General features: G+C 46.7%; 1 protein-coding gene and 1 long non-coding RNA gene across 3 annotated transcripts in view; one reads left to right on the top strand and one right to left on the bottom strand.

Moving 5' to 3' along the window:
- Positions 1–22009, bottom strand: part of LOC139277319 (uncharacterized) — an 89347-nt gene that overhangs the window by 10451 nt on the left and 56887 nt on the right. The gene's annotated exons all lie outside the window — the stretch shown is intronic.
- Positions 1–22009, top strand: part of lamb2 (laminin, beta 2 (laminin S)) — a 143114-nt gene that overhangs the window by 108170 nt on the left and 12935 nt on the right. For both annotated transcript variants that reach the window (XM_070895629.1, XM_070895628.1), the window contains 9 exons: positions 309–526; positions 9046–9142; positions 10417–10789; positions 11420–11604; positions 13206–13447; positions 15147–15350; positions 16885–17029; positions 17439–17646; positions 18168–18309. In XM_070895629.1, the coding sequence (XP_070751730.1) occupies positions 309–526; positions 9046–9142; positions 10417–10789; positions 11420–11604; positions 13206–13447; positions 15147–15350; positions 16885–17029; positions 17439–17646; positions 18168–18309 (1814 nt within the window). The remainder of the gene's footprint in view (positions 1–308; positions 527–9045; positions 9143–10416; positions 10790–11419; positions 11605–13205; positions 13448–15146; positions 15351–16884; positions 17030–17438; positions 17647–18167; positions 18310–22009) is intronic.

The raw sequence follows: 22009 nt of genomic DNA, 5'->3' as shown, positions 1-22009 counted from the left end.
CTCTGAGTGAAAGAAATTCCTGTTGGTCCCATTGTTCACCAAGCTCCCAGATTCCCTTAGCTGCTATCAACTCGCACTTCCAGCAAGTTAAGGCACAAAGCTTTTTTGAGTTGAACAGTGAGGGAAAAAGCCTAACTCATGAGGAACGCTATGAAATGCCCTACTCCAGCAAATTGTGGGCCAATATATTTGTGACATGTGATAAATTGTAAAATGTAAATTTTAATGTTGATCGAAATGAGAATCAATTGAGGATCGTCTTTAACCCCATTGCTTTTGCTAAATACCGTTTTTGTTGCCTGGCACAGAGTGTACGTGTAATCATTTGGGCACCGTGCGCGACCAGTGCCCGTCGAGGGATGAGTGTGCGTGCGATCGGAGAACGGGACAGTGCACTTGTCTGCCCAACGTGATGGGTCAGAACTGTGATCGCTGTGCCCCAAACTACTGGAACCTGGACAGCGGGTCAGGGTGTGTGCCCTGCAGGTGTGCCAACATCAACTCCTTCACCTCCACCTGTAACGAGGTGAGTCTGGAGGAGAAATCATATAACTACAGCAAAAATGTAAAGCCTGAGCAGGTAACACTGAGCCGATAGACCACCACCAGAGTAATGTCCTCTCCATTCTGGGATTATTCCATCCTGGAAGGAATGAAGTTGTCTTCTCAGTCTCTTGTCTAGTGTCTCTGCGCTGCCTCTGAGTCAGAAGGTTGTGGGCTTGAGCCCCACTCTGGAGACTAGATGAGTACAGTTCCAAAAACACTAAAGAAGCTCGACATCGTCCAGGACAAAGCAGCCCGCTTGATTGGTACCCCATCCACCATCTTGAACATTCACTCCCTCCATCACTGCTGCATTGTGGCTGCAGCCCAGTACAGAGCTCGAAGTGTGCTCTCCCCTTTAATGGAACTGGAGAGCCCTGTGCTCCCACCAGCGCTACGCGGCGCTCTGCTGGAAAACTCCCATGTTTAAAATCCTGGTCCCGCCCCATGAGGAAGTGGAGCGCGCGGCATTGCCTCTCGGGGACGGTAACCTCAAATTCGCTAAAAGGGCGGGACTTCCGCACCTGCCGCCGAAAGTCCCGTCTCATCTTATTACCACCCTCAAATGGGGCGCTACCGGATTTCGGCCCCAGAGAGCAAGATGAAGCAGAAAAGGGGGGCGTATGACAGATGTCAGGTTTAGATTACAAGTGAGAACCAGGCTGAATATAAAAAGTGCAGAGGGGAAGTGAAGAGAGAGAGTATGAGAACAGATTGGCAACTAACATAAAAGGGAATCCAAAAGTCTTCTACAGGCATATAAATAGTAAACAGGTTGTAAGAGGAGGGGTGGGGCCGATTAGGGACCAATATGGAGGCCTATACATGGCGGCAGAAGGCATGGCTGAGGTGCTAAATGAGTACTTAGCATCTGTCTTTACCAAGGAAGAGGATGCTGCCAAAGTCAAAATGAAAGAGGAGGTAGTTCAGATACTGGATGGGATAAATATTGATAATGAGGAGGTACTAGAAAGGCTGGCTGTACTTAAAGTAGATAAGTCACCAGGACGGGATGGGATGCGTCCTGGGATGCTGAGGGAAGTAAAGGTGGAAATTGCAGAGGTACTGGCCTTAATCTTCCAATCCTCCTTAGATACGAGGCGGGTGAACATAAGAACATAAGAAATAGGAGCAGGAGTAGGCCATTTGGCCCCTCGAACCTGCTCCATCATTCAATAAGATCATAAGCTATCATTAAGGAAGAAATAGCGGGACATCTAGATAGGAATAGTGCAATCAAGCAGACGCAACATAGATTCATGAAGAGGAAATCATGTTTAACTAATTTACTGGAATTCTTTGAGGATATAACGAGCATGGTGGATAGAGGTGTACCGATGGATGTGGTATATTTAGATTTCCAAAAGGCATTCGATAAGGTGCCACACAAAAGGTTACTGCAGAAGATAAAGGTACGCGGAGTCGGAGGAAATGTATTAGCATGGATCGAGAATTGGCTGGCTAACAGAAAGCAGAGAGTCGGGATAAATGGGTCCTTTTCGGGTTGGAAATCGGTGGTTAGTGGTGTGCCACAGGGATCGGTGCTGGGACCGCAACTGTTTACAATATACATAGATGACCTGGAAGAGGGAACAGAGTGTAGTGTAACAAAATTTGCAGATGACACAAAGATTAGTGGGAAAGCGGGTTGTGTAGAGGACACATAGAGGCTGCAAAGAGATTTGGATAGGTTAAGCGAATGGGCTAAGGTTTGGCAGATGGAATACAATGTCGGAAAGTGTGAGGCCATCCACCTTGGAAAAAAAAAACAGTAAAAGGGAATATTATTTGAATGGGGAGAAATTACAATATGCTGCGGTGCAGAGGGACCTGGGGGTCCTTGTGCATGAATCCCAAAAAGTTAGTTTGCAGGTGCAGCAGGTAATCAGGAAGGTGAATGGAATGTTGGCCTTCATTGCGAGAGGGATGGAGTACAAAAGCAGGGAGGTCCTGCTGCAACTGTATAGGGTATTGGTGAGGCCACACCTGGAGTACTGCGTGCAGTTTTGGTCATCTTACTTAAGGAAGGATATACTAGCTTTGGAGGGGGCACAGAGACGATTCACTAGGCTGATTCCTAGAGGTGATCTTATAGAAAAATTTAAAATAATGAAAGGGATAGATAAGATAGAGGCAGAGAGGTTATTTCCACTGGTCGGGGAGACTAGAACTAGGGGGCACAGCCTCAAAATACGGGTGAGCCAATTTAAAACCGAGTTGAGAAGGAATTTCTTCTCCCAGAGGGTTGTGAATCTGTGGAATTCTCTGCCCAAGGAAGCAGTTGAGGCTAGCTCATTGAATATATTCAAGTCACAGATAGATAGATTCTTAACCAATAAAGGAATTAAGGGTTACGGGGAGCGGGCGGGTAAGTGGAGCTGAGTCCACGGCCAGATCAGCCATGATCTTGTTGAATGGTGGAGCAGGCTCGAGGGGCTAGATGGCCTACTCCTGTTCCTAATTCTTATGTTCTTATGGCTGATCTGATCCTGGCCTCAATGCCACTTCCCCAGCCCGCTCCGCATAACCCTTGACTTCCTTCTCATTCAAAAAATCTGTCTATCTCCATCTTAAATATGTTCAAAGACCCAGCCTCCACAGCTTCCTGGGGTAGAGAATTCCAAGATTCATGACTCTCTGAGAGAAGAAATTCCTCCTTATTTCTGTCTTAAATGGGCGACCCCTTATTCTGAAACTATGCCCCCTAGTTTTAGATTCTCTGATGAGGTGAAACATCCTCTCTGCATCTATCCTGTCAAGACCCCTCAGAACCTTGTATGTTTCAATAAGATCACCTCTCATTCTTCTAAACTCCAATGAGTATAGGCCCAATCTGCTCAACCTTTCTTCATAGACAACCCCTTCATCTCAGGAATCAACCTCATGAACCTTCTCTGAACTGCCTCCAATGCAAGTATATCCTTCTTCTTACCAACGCCCTAAACAGTTGTAGCAGGACTTCTCTGCTTTTATACTCTATCCCCCTTGCAATAAAGGCCAACATTCCATTTGCCTTCCTGATTACTTGCTGTACCTGCATGCTAACTTCTTGTGTTTCATGTACAAGAACCCCCAGATTCCTCTGTACTGCAGCATTTTGTAAGCGCTCATTTAAATAGTAATTTATTTTTTTATTTTTCCTACCAAAGAGGATTAGCTCACATTTTCCCACATTATACTCCATCTGCCAAATTTCTGCCCACTCACTGCCTCAATTTTGGCCGAGCCCGCTTTTCGGCGCACTTACCGGAGTTGCGGCACTTATCTACGTTCCGAGGTGCGGTGAAAAATGTTGTTGCCGCTTTGGTCGCTGTTTGGCCTCTTCACTGCAGTCGCGCAGCATGGCCAGTCGAGTCGGGGGTGGAGCCAACTTTCTGCGCTGGAAAATGTGCCACGGCAACTGCACATGCGCAGTGAAGTCCGCTGGTGATGTCCGCGCATGAGCAGTAGCGCTGTGAGTCTGCAGCAACAGTAGGTTTCTCTCAGTTTCAGAGCATGGCTATGTTCTTCCTCCCTGTGTTGCTGGGCTCCTTCAGGTAAAGTTCTCTGCATTTATTCTGCCTCCTTTGTTGGGCTAGGGGCGGGCAGGTGAACTGATAAAAATCACAAGCAGGCAGGAGCACTATCTGTTCTCCTGCCCACCTCTAGCCTTAGCTGAGTGGGCTCCAGCCTGTACTCAAAGTAAACCCAAAGGAAACCCTTTGAGCATGGCTCCTCACTGAGAGGGTGGGACTGCTGAGTTTACCCTATAGTTTTATGACAGAGTAGCTTGGTGAATTTGTTTGTGCATTAAGATAAAGGCTGAGGAATGGAATAGGTTTTTCCTTTATGGAACTGGTTGCACTTACTACCATCAGGTTGAGAAATGTTTTTTGCAGTGTCGAGTTTCTATTTTTACGTAGCCTATCATTCGAGGCTGGCTGAATGAGATTGCAAAACTTATATTAATTAGAGGCAAAGTACAGGGGCTAGGGGCAGGCAGGGATCAGTTCTCCTGCCCACCCCTAGCCCAGGCCGAGTGGCCCCCCCGCACCGGCCGGCCTGTTGCCTTCCTGGACCGAGTTTGAAGCTGAAGTTAGGACTTCAATTTTTTATTTCTTATTGAATTCTTAGTACTTTTTGTTTGCAAGGTTTAGTGGTTTGTAAGGCTTGGTGGTTTTGGTACAGGTCCTCTCCGCTTCCCTTCGCTCCCCTGTCCCAGGCCGAATGGCCTCCGATGTACCTACCTGCGCCGATTTCTATAACTCTCCGCAAGGGTTTTCTGAAGTGGCCACATACGCTGGCCTAAGTAGAAATGGAGTAACTATTAGCTGGCCAAAGTTGCCTAAATGGGCAGAACTGGCATAGGTGGCTGGTAACGCCCCCTTTTGAGAAAAAAACCTAACCTAAAAAAATCGTAACTAACTCAGTTACACTGGTGCAAATTGATTGGGGAAAATGGGGATTTAAAACTTATGCCAGAAAAACCAAGTTGCTCCAAAAAAAACGTAGCAACTCCTGGCCAAAATTGAGCCCACTGAGCCTATCCATATCCCTGTGTAGATTCTTTGCATCATCCTCACAACTTGCTTTCCCATCTATCGTTGTATCATCAGCAAATTTGGCTACGTTATACTCGGTCCCTTCATCCAAGTCATGAATATCAATTGTAAGTAGTTGAGGCCCCAGCACTGATCACTGTGGCACCCCACTAGTTACAGTTTGCCAACCTGGAAATTACCCATTTATCCCGACTCTCTGTTTCCTGTCAGTTAGCCAATCCTCTATCCACGCTAATATATTATCCCAAACCCCATAAGCTCTTATCTTGTGCAGTAACCTTTTATGTGGCACCTTATCGAATGCTTTCTCGAAATCCAAATACACGACATCTATTGGTTCCCTTTTATCCACCCTGCTCGTTACATCCTCAAAAAATCCAGCAAATTTGTCAAGCATGATTTCCCTTTCATAAAACCTGACTCTGCTTGACTGCATTATGATATTCTAAATGTCCTGCCTCCCAATGACAGATGTTAAGCTAACTGATCTATAGTTTCCTGCTTTTTGTCTCCCTCCTTTCTTAAATAGGGGCATTACATTTGCAGTTTTCCAGTCTGCTGGGACCTCTCCAGAATCCAGGGAATTTTGGCAGCCACTTCTTTTAAGACCCTAGGATACAGGCCATCAGGTTCAGGGGATTTGTCCACTGGGTGCCAGAGGACTGGAGAATTACAAATGTTACACCCTTGTTCAAAAAAGGGTTTATGGATAAACCCAGCAACTGCAGGCCAGTCAGATTAACCTTGGTAGTGGGGAAGCATTTAGATAATCCGGGACCAAATTAACAGTCACTTGGACATGTATGGATTAATTAAGGAAAGCCAGTGCGGATGTGTTAAAGGCAAATCGTGTTTAAGCAACTTGGTTGAGTTTTTTGATGAGGTAACAGAGGGTTGATGAGGGTAATGCGGTTGATGTGGTTTACATGGATTTCCAAAAGGTGTTTGACAAAGTGCCACAAAATAGGCTTGCCAGCAAAGTTGAAGCCCATGGAATAAAAGGGACAGTGGCAGCATGGATACGAAATTGGCTCAGTGACAAGAAACAGAGAGTAGTGGTGAACGGTTGTTTTTTGGACAGGAGGAAATTGTAGAGTGGTGTTCCAAGGGTCGGTACTAGGACCACTGCATTTCTTGGTATATATTAAGGACTTAAACTTGGGTGTACAGGGCACAATTTAAAAATTTGCAGGTGACACAAAACTTGGAAGTATAATGAACAGTGAGGGGGATAGTGATAGACTTCAAGAAGACATAGACAGGCTGGTGGAATGGGCAGACACTTGGCAGATGAAATGTAACATAGAAAAATGTAAAATGATACATTTTGGTAGCAAGAACGAGGAGAGGCAATATAAACTAAAGGGTACAATTCTAAAAGGTGTGCAGGAACAGAGAGATCTGCAGGTATATGTTTACAAGTCGTTGAAGGTGGCAGGACAGGTTGAGAAAGCGGTTAAAAAAAGCATACAGGACCTTGGGCTTCATAAATAGTGGCATAGAGTACAAAAGCAAGGAAGTTATGATGAACCTTCAGAAAACACTGGTCCAACCTCAACTGGAGTATTGTGTCCAGTTCTGGGCACCAAACTTCAGGAAGTATGTGAAAGCCTTAGAGAGGGTGCAGAAAAGATTATGAGAATGATTCCAAGGATGAGGGACTTCAGTTACATGGATAGACTGGAGAAGCTGGGGTTGTTCTCCTTAGAGCAGAGAAGGTTGAGAGAAGATTTGATAGAGGTGTTCTAAATCATGAGGGGTATAGACAGAGTAGATATAGAGAAACTGTTCACATTGGCGGAAGGCTCGAGAACCAGGGGCTGGATGCTATGAAGACAATGGCACCAGGCACTGTGGGGGTCTGGACTGTAATGGTGCAGTTGCAGTGGCTGACACTTCTCTCGAGCCCAACAATCAGAAGAGGAGTTCCAGAGAGCAATGAATGAGGTGGAGGAGCTGTTTCAGACAGTGAGCAGTGAGTGGATTGGCAAATCTTGGATGTGACAAGACTTTTTTTTTAAACTTGAAGTTTCACCAGAGAAAGTGCACCTTGTCCGGTCACAAGTCACTCTGATATCCAAGAAAGCACAATGGCTTCAAATACCAGTGATTGGGAATGGAAGTAGAGAAGTTGTGCAGAGAGGCTGGTTCTTTCCTTTCTCCTCTGTGAAGCGCCCTGGGAAATTTTTGAGCATTGTATAAATGCCAAGTTATTGTTGTCCATTGATTTATTTTGTAATTACAGGAGAAAGAAATACGTTTGTGTTAACTTCATTTTATGAGGATGTAAAACGGGCTCAGCGATGACAGATCTAGCGGATGTTTGGGCTGCTGCTAAATTCATCGTGCCCATTTTCTTTAGCTGTCCCTAATACCAACGATAACAACAACTTGTATTTATATAGCGCCTTTAACATAGTAAAACATCGCAAAGGAGTACTATTAGACAAAAAATTTGACACCAAACCATATAAGGAGAAATTAGGACAGGTGACCAAAAGCTTGGTAGGTTTTAAGGAGCATCTTAAAGGCGAGAGGGCGGAGAGGTTTAGGGAGGGAATTCCAGAACGTAGGGCCTAGGCAGCTGAAAACATGGCTGCCAATGGTGCAGCGATAGAAATTGGGGATGCGTAAGAGACTAGAATTAGAGGAGACTAATTAGAATCCATATCTCGGGAGCCTACTGTCAACAAGGGCAGACGTCGATGATAAGGTCTTATACCACCTTCAGTCTTTGGTCGCCTGAGGAAGTGATTGTTTGAAACCCAGAACATTAAAACCAGCATCAAGCTCATGGTCTACAGAACAGTAGAGACACCCGCCCTCCTATATGCTTCCGAGAATCTATTGGCAGTTTAGGCGCACCAATGTCAGTGTTCTCACTCAGGCCAACATCCCTACCATCGAAGCACCGACAATGCTCGATCAGCTCTGATGGACGGGCCACATCGTCTGCATGCCTGATACGCGACTCCCAAAACAAGCGCTCTACTCGGGGTTCCGACACGGTAAACGAGCCCCAGGTGGGCAGAGGGAATGCTTCATGGACACCCTCAATGTCTGCTTGAAAAAGTGCAACATCCCACTGACACCTGGGAATCCCTGACCCCAGAACGCTCAAAATGGAAGAGAAGAATCCGGGAAAGCGCCGAACACCTCGAGTCCCTTTGCCGGGAGCAAGCGGAGACCAAGCACAAACAACGGAAGGAGCGCACGATAACCCAAGCACCCCACTCACCCGTCCCTTCAACCACCGTCTGCCCCACCTGTGACAGAGACTGCAGGTCCCACATTGAACTCATCGGTCACCTGAGAACTCCATTTAGTGTGGAAGCAAGTCGTCCTCAACTCCGAGGGACTGCCGAAGAAGAAGAACCATTCTATGATTATATACTTTTTTCCACTCTCAGGATGTGGGCGTCGCTGGAAAGGCCGGAATTTATTGCCCATCCCAAATTGCTTTTGAGAAGGTGGTGGTGAGCTGCAGCAGTCGTGTGGTGAAGAGATGAAAATGCTTCTATAGTGCTGTTGCGTTCCAGGACTTAGACCCAACGATGATGAAAGAATGGAAGATATATGTTGTGATGTGCGTGCCCGAATCTACGACCTGCACTCCTGACGGGCAGAGGGTGCTCGCTGGGACCATGAATATAGCACATTTTGCACCTATCTCTCCCACATTTAGTGACACGGAACACAAGCGTGGAGAGAAGATCAGAAGGGACAAGTCTTAGCCGACCAATTCCCTGGAACGTCTTATGGTTGGGGAGATTGTGGCAGCAGAGAGCTGTGTAAACCTGCCCTCGCCTGTAGAGTGGACCAGCTAGGCAGAGAAAGGAAAAGGGGAAGAAAGATTGGAAAAAGCCCTTCAAGGATATCTGACAAACTGGGATGGAATGATTTGAGATGTATAGATCTGTTGGGTTTTCTGAGTTTTATTGCTGTTTTCTTTTCTTCGCAGTTCACTGGTCAGTGTCAATGCCGCCCTGGGTTCGGGGGTCAGTCTTGCACGGACTGCCAGGAGAATTACTGGGGTGATCCAAATATGCAGTGTCGAGGTGAGCAGCTCTCTGAGTATTGATTCGAGAAAGACTTATCACCACCAGTGGGGCTCCAGCTGCAATTCATCACTTTGCTTATTTACGTAAAAAATGTGTACATTGAAAATGGTGTGAGCCATGGGTAAGAGACCTGACCCCATAATCTACGCTGACATTCCAGTGCAACACTGGAGGAGCGCTGCATTGTCAGGGGTGCCATCTTTCAGATGTGATGTTAAACCGAGGCTCCATCTGACCTCTCAGGTGGATATAAAAGGTCTCTGGAAGTACTTAATATGATTGTGTAGAGGGAGCTTTACTCTGCATCCAATCCGAGCTGTACCTGCCCTGGGAGTGTTTGATGGGACAGTGTAGAGGGAGCTTTACTCTGTATCTAACCCATGCTGTACCTGCCCTGGGAGTGTTTGATGGGACAGTGTAGAGGGAGCTTTACTCTGTATATAACCCGTACTGTACCTGCCCTGAGAATGTTTAATGGGACAGAGTTGTGGGGAGCTTTACTGTATATCTAACCCGTGCTGTACTTCATCTGGGAGTGTGGATTACTGACACTGGGTTCCCAAAATCCAAACCCCAGCACCAACGCCCTTTATATTGATGAAAACAATTCAATTAAAAATTAATGATATCCTGCCTATTCATGAGAAATGTACTGTTGGAAATTTAGACAGCATTTCAAACTTGAGCTGAGCAGGCAAATAGGTATTGCTGTGCCGTGGCTCAGCACAGCCTGGCCCAACTCGACATATGAGGGCTGATGTTCCTGTCGCCCCCCCTCCCAGGTGCTGGACAGGCTCAGTGTTTCCGAAAGGCATGGTGCCTGTGTAGGCCTCAATCTGCCTGGATGTTCAGGGCAGGAGCAGGAGTGTAAAATAGGCCTTGGCCACCAGCATCGGGACTCTGGCTTCTCCAGGACAGCCACCAACCTGGAGGCCCCAAAGTTCCATTGGGCAAAAAGGAAAGCTCATCTGATGCGGGGACCTCTGGGGCCCCTCTGCCAGCTTTAAGGGGTGTATCTGGGTTGGGGGCACAAAGGAAGGTGGGCCAGAAATCTTCCCCCTCCCAGCCTCATTTCCATAGCAACACTGAGTGCACTAATTACAGCTCCAGCTCAGCAGAGACAGCCCGATATCCCAAGGCATTATACCAGGGTCAGAGATCTGGCATGTTGACCCCCTCTCCCTTCCCCAGGCGCTGCAACGAGGAGAGTTGTGCCCGATCGGGTTTTGTTAGTGATTTTTATCATTCATTTCTCCTTTTCGCTCTCCCAGTGTGTGACTGCGACCAGCGAGGCATCGAGATCAACCAGTGCGACCGAGCCACTGGTCACTGCATGTGCCGCCCAGGGATTTCCGGGGTACGCTGCGACAAGTGCGCCCGTGGGTTCTCTGGACAGTTCCCGGACTGCCACCCTTGCCATCGATGTTTCGGAGACTGGGACCGCACTGTGCAGGATCTGGCAGCGCAGACCAGGCGTCTGGTGGAGCGAGCGGGTGAGATCCGGCTAACTGGAGTCAGCGGCTTGTATGAGAGGAACTTCCGCAGCCTGGAGGAGAAGCTGGCGCAGGCTCAGAAGATCGTAAACGCGCGGAATGCAACTGCTGTCGCGGTGGCGGAGCTCATGAACCTGATAAGTGATCTCCGGTGAGTGGCTCGTTCCCTGCACGATGTGAGGTGCATTTTCCTCACGCCTCCAGGGATTTAAAATCAAAGCTATGAAGAAAGGTTCAGAAAGATTGTCAGGACGTTCAAAGTTCAAATAATTCTCATGTAATGAACTTAAATATCCCATGCTATACATCAATGGAGGATAGTTATTTTAATGTTAATTAAAGAGAACGGGGAGTGAGCAGGAGACTGGGATTAGACTGAGTAGGATATTAAAGAGTATGGAGTGTGAGGGGGAGAGTGGGATTGATTGGGTGGGATATTAAAGGGTATGGAGAGTGGGAATGGACTGGGTGGGATATTAAAGGGTATGGTGACTGAGCAGGAAAGTGGGATTAGACTGGTGGGATATTAAAGGGTACATGGAGTGAGTAGGAGACTGGGATTAGGCTGTATGGGATATTAAAGGGTATGGTGAGTGAGTAGGAGAGTGGCATTAGACTTGTGGGATATTAAAGGGTACATGGAGTGAGTAGGAGAGTGGGATTAGGCTGTGTGGGATATTAAAGGGAACGGGGAGCGAGCAGGAGTGTGCAAATAGACTGGGTAGGATAACCAACCTTTGATAATCTGAGACTGAAAACCAAGTTTTAAAATTTTCTACAGGGACAAAATTACTGGGACAACGGACATCTTGAATGGACTTGAAGATGTTCTAACTGCAGTGCAAAACCAGAACAGTGGTGCAAGTGTTGAGCTGAGTAACCTGGAGCGCGAAGCTCGAGCTCTGAACCTCTCCACCAAGGAGCTGGCCCGACAGCTGGACATACTGAAACACTCCAACTTCCTCGGTACATTCTTGTCCCACTGCACCACATGAGGGCATTGGGTAGTTTAACTGTGTTGGTTTATTGATGGCTGAGTGACTCGATACAAATATGTATGGTGTGGTACTAAACTAAACTAGAAGAGGGAGGTCCGCAGGTGCCAGCCCTGGTCTGAGCAGTGATCTGATCGAGGTGTTTCAAATGTTAAAAGGATTTGATAGGGTAGATAGAGAGAAACTATCTGGGAATCTAGAATGAGGGGGCATAATCTTAAAATTGGAGCTAGGCCTTTCAGGAGGGAAATGAGGAAACACTTTTCACCCAAAGGCAGTAAAAGTCTGGAATTCACTCCTCCCGAAGGCTGTGGATGCTAAGGGAAAGTTGGAGGTTTGGAGACTGAGATCGCTAGATTTTTGATGGGTCAGGGTATCAGATATGGAGCAAAGGTGGGTAAATAGAGTTGAGGTACAGATGAGCCAATGGCCTTCTCCTGCTCCTATGGTCTATGCTGAGTTAAGATAATCTTATCTGGGTCACTGATAGGACTTTTTCAGTTTCATCAGCCCTGAAAAATCATGCAAAGTTCCCGCTCCCGATTGGTATCCAGTGACCCTCTAATAGAATGTGTAAAATATAAATTTTATGCTGAGAGTTCATATTTTCCAGAAACTGGTTGGCACTGCCCCAGACTCACTTCACTCTCCACCAACAGAGATTTTCATCATTGTACATTGTCCTCTTGAAAATAATTAATTGACTGCGCCCCCAACAAATCCCACCTTCAGCCATCATGTCCTGGTGCCTGGAATTTTCTTCCTAAACCCCTCCATCTTGCTACAGCACTGCCACCTTATTACATTAAAGGCAGTTCACAAATCCAAGCTGTTATTGCTAATCCACTGTCTTACCCAATCCTCCTGAAACTCCATTTGGAAAGTCTCCTATATTGATGGTTTGGGTCTTGGGTATTTAACGTTTTAGATAGAATATGCAGCACAGAAACAGGCCATTTCGTCCATCTAGTCTGTGCTGGTGTTTATACTCCGCACCAGCCTCCTCCCACTCTACTTTATCTCACTCTATCAGCATATCCTTCTATTCCTTTCACCCTCATGTACTTATCAATTACTTATATTGATGGCCCACAGTTTTGGACTCTCCCACAAGTGGAAAAATCTTCTCCACATCTACCCCGTCAAACCCTTCCATAGTTTTAAAGACCACCATCAGGTCACCCTTCAGCCTTCTCTTTTTTAGAGAAAAGAGCCCCAGTCCGTTCAATCTTTTCTGACAGTTATAACCTCTCAATTCTGGTATCATTCTTGTAAATCTTAATGCGCTTTCTCCAGTGCCTCTATATCCTTTTTATAATATGGGGAGCAGACTGTGCACAGTGATCCAAGTGTAACCATGGCTCTATACATGTTTAATATAACTTCCCTGCTTATCAATTCTATTCCAGTCCTTGGTTTGAATTTTTTATGGCCTTGGTAACTTGTATTTTTAATGATTTGTAGATGTGTACCCCTAAATCCCTTTGGTCCTCTACCCCACTTAGCCTGATTGACATGTATCGATAGGAAATGACATGGTCAATCCACAATGACACTGTTTCCTCTCACCAGGTGCTTATGACAGTATACGAAGCTCTTACGATCAGTCGTGCCAGGCAGAGAGGACAGTAAATGGCTCCACTGTGACCTTCCCCAGTATTATCAGTGAATCTGCCGGTACCCGTCGCAAGACAGAGGTGTTGATCAGAACGCGGAATAATGACTTCATTCGGAAGAATGCCGCCAACAGACGTGCTCTCAACGACTTGGCTGCCAAAGTACAAACACTGAACCTGAAGAACATTAATGAAAAGGTTTGTTGAGATTCATTCTCTGCTTCCTGCACTGACCCACAGAGCTGCTATTGATGGAAGTCTCGAAATGGGATTTTAACATTTTCAATACTCCTTGTTATTTTTCTGGAGTTTTGGCTTCTCAATCTCAGCATTGAATTGTGGGAATTTGTTGACCTGAAACCAGGAATCTGCTGGTGGGAGGGAGGGAGGGAGGGAGGTGCAATAAAAAGCAGACTAGGGCTGCCTTAGTTTGATTAGGAGCAGCTCAATTTTTAAAAATTCATTCTGGTAGATGTGGGTATTGCTGGAAAGGCTGGCATTTATTACTCATCCTTAGTTGCCCCTTGAAAAGGTGGTGGTGAGCCGTCTTCTTGAACTGTTGCAGTCCATTTGGTGAAAGTACTCCCACATTGCCGTTGGGGAGAGAGTTCCAGGATTTTGACCCAATGACGATGTTGTAATGGCCAATATCTGCCCAAGTCAGGATGGTGTGTGACTCGGAGAGGGAACCTGGAGATGATGGTGTTGCCATGCGCCTGCTAGCTTTGTCCTTCTTGGTGGTGGAGGTTGTGGGTTTGGGAAGTCAATACTCCCCCTCCACTTCTATACTCTCTGGGCTGCAAGATGTAATTGCATGGCCAGGGCTGGAGGAAGGGTTGCGGGTATGTAGAGGACAAATGGTTTCAAAGGCAGAGAAATGTATAAAGTGTTTAACCAGTAGTAATTGGTCTCACAAATCCACCTGAGCTGATTCAGGGCACTGTGAGTATTACTCTTGGTTATGGTCGAGTATCTGTGGAATGTAAGAACATAAGAAATAGGAGCAAGAGTAGGCCTCGAGCCTGCTCCGCCATTTAATATCATGGCTGATCTGATCATGAACTCAACTCCACTTCCCTGCCTGCTCCCCATAACCCTTTATTCCCTTATCGCTCAAAAATCTGTCTATCTCAGCCTTAAATGTATTCAATGACCCAGCCTCCACAGCTCTGTGGGACAGAGAATTCCACAGATTTACAACCCTCTGAGAGAAGAAATTCCTCCTCATCTCAGTTTTAAATGGGCGGCCCCTTATTCTGAAACTATGTCCCCGAGTTTTAGTTTTCCCTATCAGTGGAAACATCCTGTCTGCTTCCACCTTGTCGAGCCCCCTCATTATCTTGTATGTTTTGATAAGATCACCTCTCATTCTTCTGAACTCCAATGAGTATAGGCCCAACCTACTCAACCTATCTTCATAAGTCAACCCCCTCATCTCCGGAATCAACCTAGTGAACCTTGTCTGAACAGCCTCCAATGCAAGTATATCCTTCCTTAAATATGGAGACCAAAACTGTACGCTGTACTCCAGGTGTGGCCTCACCAATATCCTGTACAGTTGTAGCAGGACTTTTCTGCTTTTATACTTTATCCCTCTTGCAATAAAGGCCAACATTCCATTTGCCTTCCTGATTACTTGCTGTACCTACATACTAACTTTTTGTGTTTTATGCACAAGGACCCCCAGGTCCCTCTGTACTGCAACACTTTGCAATTTTTCTCCATTTAAATTATAATTTGCTTTTCTATTTTTTCTGCCAAGTGGATAACCTCACATTTTCCCACATTATACTCCATCTGCCAAATTTTTGTCCACTCATTTAGCCTCTCTATATCCACTCGCATTCATTGTCAGAATTCTTATAAAATTTTAGCCAATAATTGTTGTGCATTGCAGGTGTGTGGTGCGCCTGGAGATTTACCTTGCATAGACAGCCGGTGTGGTGGGGCTGGATGCTATGAAGACGATGGCACCAGGCACTGTGGGGGTCTGGACTGTAATGGTGCAGTTGCAGTGGCTGACACTTCTCTCGATCGAGCCCAACAATCAGAAGAGGAACTCCAGAGAGCAATGAATGAGGTGGAGGAGCTGTTTCAGAAGGTGAGCAGTGAGAGGTTTGGCAAATCTCGGGTGTGACAGACTTTTGTTTTGTTTTTTAACATGAGGTTTCACCAGAGAAAGTCATCATCATCATAAGTGCTCCCTCATATCAAGGATGACTTACTTCCACGCCAAAAAGGGAGAAGTTCACAAGTGCTTCAATGAAGGACCTAATATTCCAGGTCCTGAACTACATGTTGAAGGGTGGAAGATGCCTGTGTGCGGATTTTTTTAACGTGTGGTGGCCCACCAGCCACCACATGGGCTTAACAGAGCTAGGTCTTGGTCCAGTGGCAAGGACTAACCAAGACGACTGGAGACTGGCTCCGCTGCAAGGATCTAGTGCGCACACATATTGCAGTGTGGGCTGGCCCGTGCTGCCCCTGGGCCCTCCCCTCTTGTGAGCCCCGAACGCACGCCTCTCCTGGGTCCTGATCACATCACTCCACGATCACTCGCTGCTTCTGCACTCCTGCTGTACCTGTCCATGCTCCAATCAACGACCTAGACCTTGGTGACGTCCAATCCAGTCACCCTCTTCCCAGCTGTCACTTTCTAGCACGCGCTGTACCTTGAAGTGGTATGCTCCTTTGAAAGCCCCAACTTGCTGATGGTCCTTGCAGGTCGGGGCCACTGCGCCGCACACCAGAGAGAGTGCACCTTATCCTTATCCGGCCACAAGTCACTCCGATATCCAAGAAAGCACAATGGCTTCAAATACCAGCGAATGGGAATGGAAGTAGAGAAGTTGTTCAGAGAGGCTGGTTCTTTCCTTCCTTCTCTGTGAAGTGTCTTGGGACACTTTTATATCTTTGGGTATTGTATAAGTGCCAAGTTATTGTTGTCCACTGATTTATTTTGTAATTACAGGGGAAGAAATTCGTTTGAGTTGACTTCATTTTATGGGAACGTAAAACGGGCAGATCTAACGGTCCAATCTGCGTGGCGTTCGGGTCGCTGATAAATTAGTCGCGCCCATTTTTTTTAGCTATCCCTGAAACCAACAACAACAACTTGTATTTATACACGCCTTTAATGTAGTAAAACGTCCAAGGCGCTTCACAGGAGTATTATAAGACAAAAAATTTGACCCCGAGCCACATAAGGAGAAATTAGGACAGGTGACCAAAAGCTTGCTCAAAGAGGTAGGTTTTAAGGAGCATCTTAATGGAGAGAGGGGTGGAGAGGTTTAAGGAGGGAATTCTAGAGCTTAGGGCATAGGCTGCTGAAGGCACGGCTGCCAATGGTGCAGCGATGAAAATCAGGGATGCACAAGAGGCCATGTAAATGAGGGGCCTCTGCGGCGAGGAAAGCAAACTAGCATTCATTTCCTCAAACAGGCGGCAGCTCACCCAGATAATGTTAGTGAGGTCCAAGGACCAATTTTGGTCAGGTTTGGGCCTCCTAATCATAACCAATTTCTAGCCCACAGGTTGATCATTGTTGGCCATTATGTTTTTACTTTCAATACAGACACTATGGGCTCATTCTGTGCTGTATCATTCTATGATTTTGGTTTATTTTGTATTTTCAGGTTGCTCTGGCGAAGGTAAAGGCAAATGAAGCGAAGGCGAAAGCTCAAGTGACTCTGGATAAAGCAAATGACGCCAAGGATCGGATTAATCGCTCAAACAAAGAGCTGCGTGACCTCATCAAGCAGATCCGAGACTTCCTTACACGTAAGGGCAGAGAGTAAATGGTCACAGTTAAAATCTACCATTTGTGGTGTGTGAAGTAGATTTATACCAACACACCATGCTGCAGGGAGCTACTGTAATGCAGCCTCTCAGCACAGGACAAGCTAATCTTTAGCGAGGCGACTGATCCAAGACTGGATGTCCTACAGGGAAGGGAACCTGCCATCCCTACCTGGTCTGGCCTACATGTGACTCCAGTCCCACATTACCACTATTTGATTCAAAGCCCTCCGGGCGACTTGGGTTGGTCAATGCTGCCTTGCCAGTGTCGTCCTCATCTCAAGAACAAATAAAAAATAAATTTGGAATTATCGCCAGCAGTGTCCTGAAATATAAAACCATAAAGGGATTGAGGCCAATACCTTGTGTTTTTTCACCCATCTCCGTACAGAAGAGGGTGCGGACCCTGACAGCATCGAGATGGTGGCCAGTCGAGTTCTGGAGCTCTCGATCCCTGCCTCCCCTCAGCAAATCCGCTACCTCGCAGAGGAGATCAAAGACAAGGTCAACAGTTTGTCTAATGTGGACACTATCTTGGATCAGACCGCCGATGACGTGAGGAAAGCGGAGCAACTCCTTAAGGACGCAAGAAGGGCACGGTACGTTCACGGTAGAGACAGTCTCTGCCATGTGTGGTGTATTCACCTGTCCAAACACAACTTGGGAACAACAAATAGAAGAAGCCAATTTTACGGAAATTGGTTTCTAAATCCTGCCCCTGTATTGGAGCCTGACACCCTGTCCCAGAGTGGGGTAATGCAAGGTCTTACCCTCAATTTCTTTCCCTATGACACTGCCATCGCCTCCCCTCCCCCCACACATGTATGTGCGCACACATTCATGCTTGCATGTGTACATGCACTTGCACATGCACTCACACACATTCTCGCGTACACACACTCGCGTACACACACACTCTCGCGTACATACTCATATACACTCTCAATTGCATACTCTCACTCACACATAATAGCACACATAATCACACACACGCTCACATTCACTCAAACACACATACTCCTCCCACTCTGCCAGAATGCTGCTGCCAGTCGCTAATTCCCCGGAGTCGTTCATTTGCCAGGAATCTAAAGTCCGTTTTTATCTTTCTTTAACTGTGCAGGAGCCGTGCAGAAAATGTGAAGAACACAGCAGAGGCGGTGAAGCAAGCCCTAGAGGAGGCTGACCGAGCTCAGCATGCTGCACAAAATGCAATCAGACGAGCAAAAGGAGACATAGAAGAGACCGATCAGACACTGAGCGGGGTAAGGAAGGAGTGTTTAATCGTGATCTTTTCTCACTAATTTTGTCCCCTTCTTAACTTCTTTGAGTTGGCATCCAGAACATAGGAACAGGAGGAGGCCATTCAGCCCCTCGAGCTTGTTACACAGGAACAGGAGGAGGCCCATTTGGCCCCTCGAGCCTGTTACACTGTCATGTATGTACTTTTGGTATCACTAGCCACTAGATGGCGTCATTGTTGGAGGCCATTGGTCTGCACGCATAGAAACATAGAAACATAGAAAATAGGTGCAGGAGTAGGCCATTCGGCCCTTCCAGCCTGCACCGCCATTCAATGAGTTCATGGCTGAACATGCAACTTCAGTACCCCATTCCTGCTTTCTCGCCATACCCCTTGATCCCCCTAGTAGTAAGGACTTCATCTAACTCCTTTTTGAATATATTTAGTGAATTGGCCTCAACAACTTTCTGTGGTAGAGAATTCCACAGGTTCACCACTCTCTGGGTGAAGAAATTCCTCCTCATCTCGGTCCTAAATGGCTTACCCCTTATCCTTAGACTGTGTCTCTTGGTTCTGGATGTGTGTGCAGCCCAAGTATAAAAGGCCAGCCATTTTGTATATTAGTCACTTTGGGTCTTAATAAAGCAGAGCTAAAGTCATACCTCTTGGCGTTAAACAGTACTCAGTCTAACAGTTATTGCATACACAACATTTGATGACGAGGCAACAAGAACCTTTCCATGCAAAAATTAGCACAATTGGATTATTGGAGCGATTTGTGGAAGGAGAAGATTGGGCAGACTTTGTGAGCTGTTTGAGCCAGTTCTTCGGGGCCAACGAAATGGAGGAGGTCGGTGACGCAGATCGGCGGCGGGTGGTGTTCCTCACGGTTTGCGGTCCAAAAATGTATGGTCTGATAAAAGAATCTACTCTGCCTGTGAGTCCAACAGAGAAGACGTATGAAGAATTGTGTACACTGGTACAGGACCACCTTAAGCATATCGAGATACAGATTTAACACGCATGTTCACTCAGGGCCAGAATGTGGCAGAATTCGTTGCTGACTTGAGACGTCTAGTGGGACCGTGTAAGTTCGGGGCTGTGATGGCAGACATGCTGCAGGACGTCTTTATAATCGGCATCAACCACGAGGTGATCCTGCGTAAACTACTGGTGGTGGAGACGTTGGAGTTGAACAGGCCATCATGATCGCTCAGTCATGCATGGTGATGGATGGAAGTCTAAAGCAGATATCAGTGAAAAATCGAAACTCGGCAAGTACTGTAAATATGATTGATTAGGCGTTTGGCAGAGTGGCACATGGCAAGGCCTACCCGACTGTGTATGCGAAACCTGTGGCTGCTCAAAGTCCACCAGCGGGAATGCATCCGTGTTGGCGTTGTGGGGGAAATCACTGGCACCAGCAGCGCCAATTTAAGCAATATAGTTGCAAAGGCTGTCTCAGAGTGGGGCATCTCCAGCACAAGTGTCCGCAGATGAGCACATGGAGGATGATGGTCAGACTAGCGCGGATCCGGATACGCAATCCGAGATACCAGAGGAGGAAGTGTATGGACTGTACTTGTTCCTAACTAAGATCAAACCGATAATGAACTATGTGAAATTTTGGGGAGCCGGTATCGATGGAACTGGACACGGGGGCGAGTCAATCGATAATGAGCCAGATGGCATTTGACAAGCTGTGGGATACTAAGGCTGAGAGGCCCAGGCTGAGTCCTGTCAATGCCAAGTTGCGCACGTACCAAAGAACTCACAACGGTGATTGGCAGTGCCACAATTAAAGTATCGTATGATGATGCGGTTCACGAGTTACCACTATGGATTGTCCCAGGCAATCGGCCAATGCTGTTCGGCAGGAACTGGCTTGAAAAAAATCAGATGTAATTGGAACGACATCAAGGCGTTGTCGTCGGAGAAAGATACTGAGCAAGTTCTCCTCGCTGTTCGAACCAGGCATCAGCAACTTCACAGGAGCCAAGATGCAGATCCACATGGACTCGGATGCAAGACCCGTCCATCATAAAGCTCGGGCAGTTCCGTATATGATGAGGGAAAATGTAAAAGGTCGAAATCGAACTGGACAGACTCCAGCGTGAAGGGATCATATCATCAGTTGAATTTAATAAATGGGCCAGCCTCATTGTTCCTGTGCTGAAAAGTGATGGCACAGTCAGAATCTGTGGAAACTACAAGGCTACGATCAACAGGGTTTCGAAACAGGATCAGTACCCGTTACCGAAGGCTGATGGCTTTTTGCAATGCTAGCCGGGGGGAAGTTGTTCACCAAACTGGTCTTGATGTCGGCCTACTTGGCACAGGAGCTGGTCGAGACATCAAAGAGACTTATGTGCATTAACACGCATAATGGACAGTTTATTTATCACAGGTGCCCTTTTGGAATTCGCTCGGCTGCAACAATACTTCAGAGGAACATGGAGAGTCTACTGAAGTCCGTTCCCAGAACCATCGTGTTCCAAGATGACATCCTGATCACATGTCGTGACTCGGAGGAACATCTGAACAACCTGGACGAGGTTCTACATCGTCTGGACAAAGTGGAACTCAGACTGAAATGCTCGAAGTGCATCTTCATGGCACCAGAGGTCGAATTCCTGGGGAGGAAAATTGCTGCTGACAACATCAGGCCCACGGACGTGAAAACCAAGGCCATCAAGAATGCACCCAAGCCGTAGAATGTGACGGAGCTGCGTTCGTTCCTGGGTCTACTCAACTACTTCGGGAACTTCCGACCTAAATTAAGCACCTTATTAGAACCACTGCACATGCTGCTAAGAAAAGGCGACAACTGGGTGTGGGGTTCATCTCAAGACAGAGCTTTTGAGAAAGCCACTAATCCGCATTGCTTTAACAAGCTGCTGGTACATTATGACCCATATAAACGTTTAGTATTGGCCTGTGATGCTTCGTCATATGGAATTGGTTGCGTACTCCAACAAGCTAATGAGTCGGGTAAACTTCAACCAGTCGCATATGCTTCAAAAAGTTTGTCTAAAGTGGAAAGAGCCTACAGCATGGTAGAGAAAGAAGCACTAGCCTGTGTGTATGGGGTTAAAAAGATGCATCAAGACCTGTTTGGTCTTCGGTTTGAACTGGAGACAGATCACAAGCCGCTCATTTCACTGTTCTCTGAAAACAAAGGTATCAATACCAATGCTTCATCCCACATCCAGAGGTGGGCACTGACATTATCCGCTTATGCTTATGTCATTCGCCATAGACCTGGCACCGAGAATTGTGCCGAAGCTTTGTGCCGTCTGCCGTTGCCCACACCGGAGGTGGAAACGCCACAACCGGCGGACCTATTGCTAGTTATGGATGCTTTTAAGAGTGAAGGAACCCCTGTCACGGCTCAACAAGTTAAGACCTGGACCAGCCAGGACCCGATTTTATCGGTGGTGAAGAGTTGCATCCTCAAAGATGATTGGTTTACCATACCCAAGTAAATGGGCAAGGAGACCAAACCTTACATTTGTCGCAAAGACGAACTGTCTATACAGTCGGATTGTATACTGTGGGGCAATCGTGTTGTTATGCCCAAGAAAGGGAGAGAGAAATTTGTACATGAGCTACATAGCACACATCCCAGCATTGTAATGATGAAAGCCATCGCCAGGCCTCATATATGGTGGCCTGGAATTGACTCTGAGCTGGAATCATGTGTGCATCAGTGCAACACTTGC

The sequence above is a fragment of the Pristiophorus japonicus genome, chromosome 12, assembly GCF_044704955.1.
Source record: "Pristiophorus japonicus isolate sPriJap1 chromosome 12, sPriJap1.hap1, whole genome shotgun sequence".
NCBI lineage: Eukaryota > Metazoa > Chordata > Chondrichthyes > Pristiophoridae > Pristiophorus > Pristiophorus japonicus.
This window is presented reverse-complemented; position numbering and strand designations above follow the sequence as displayed.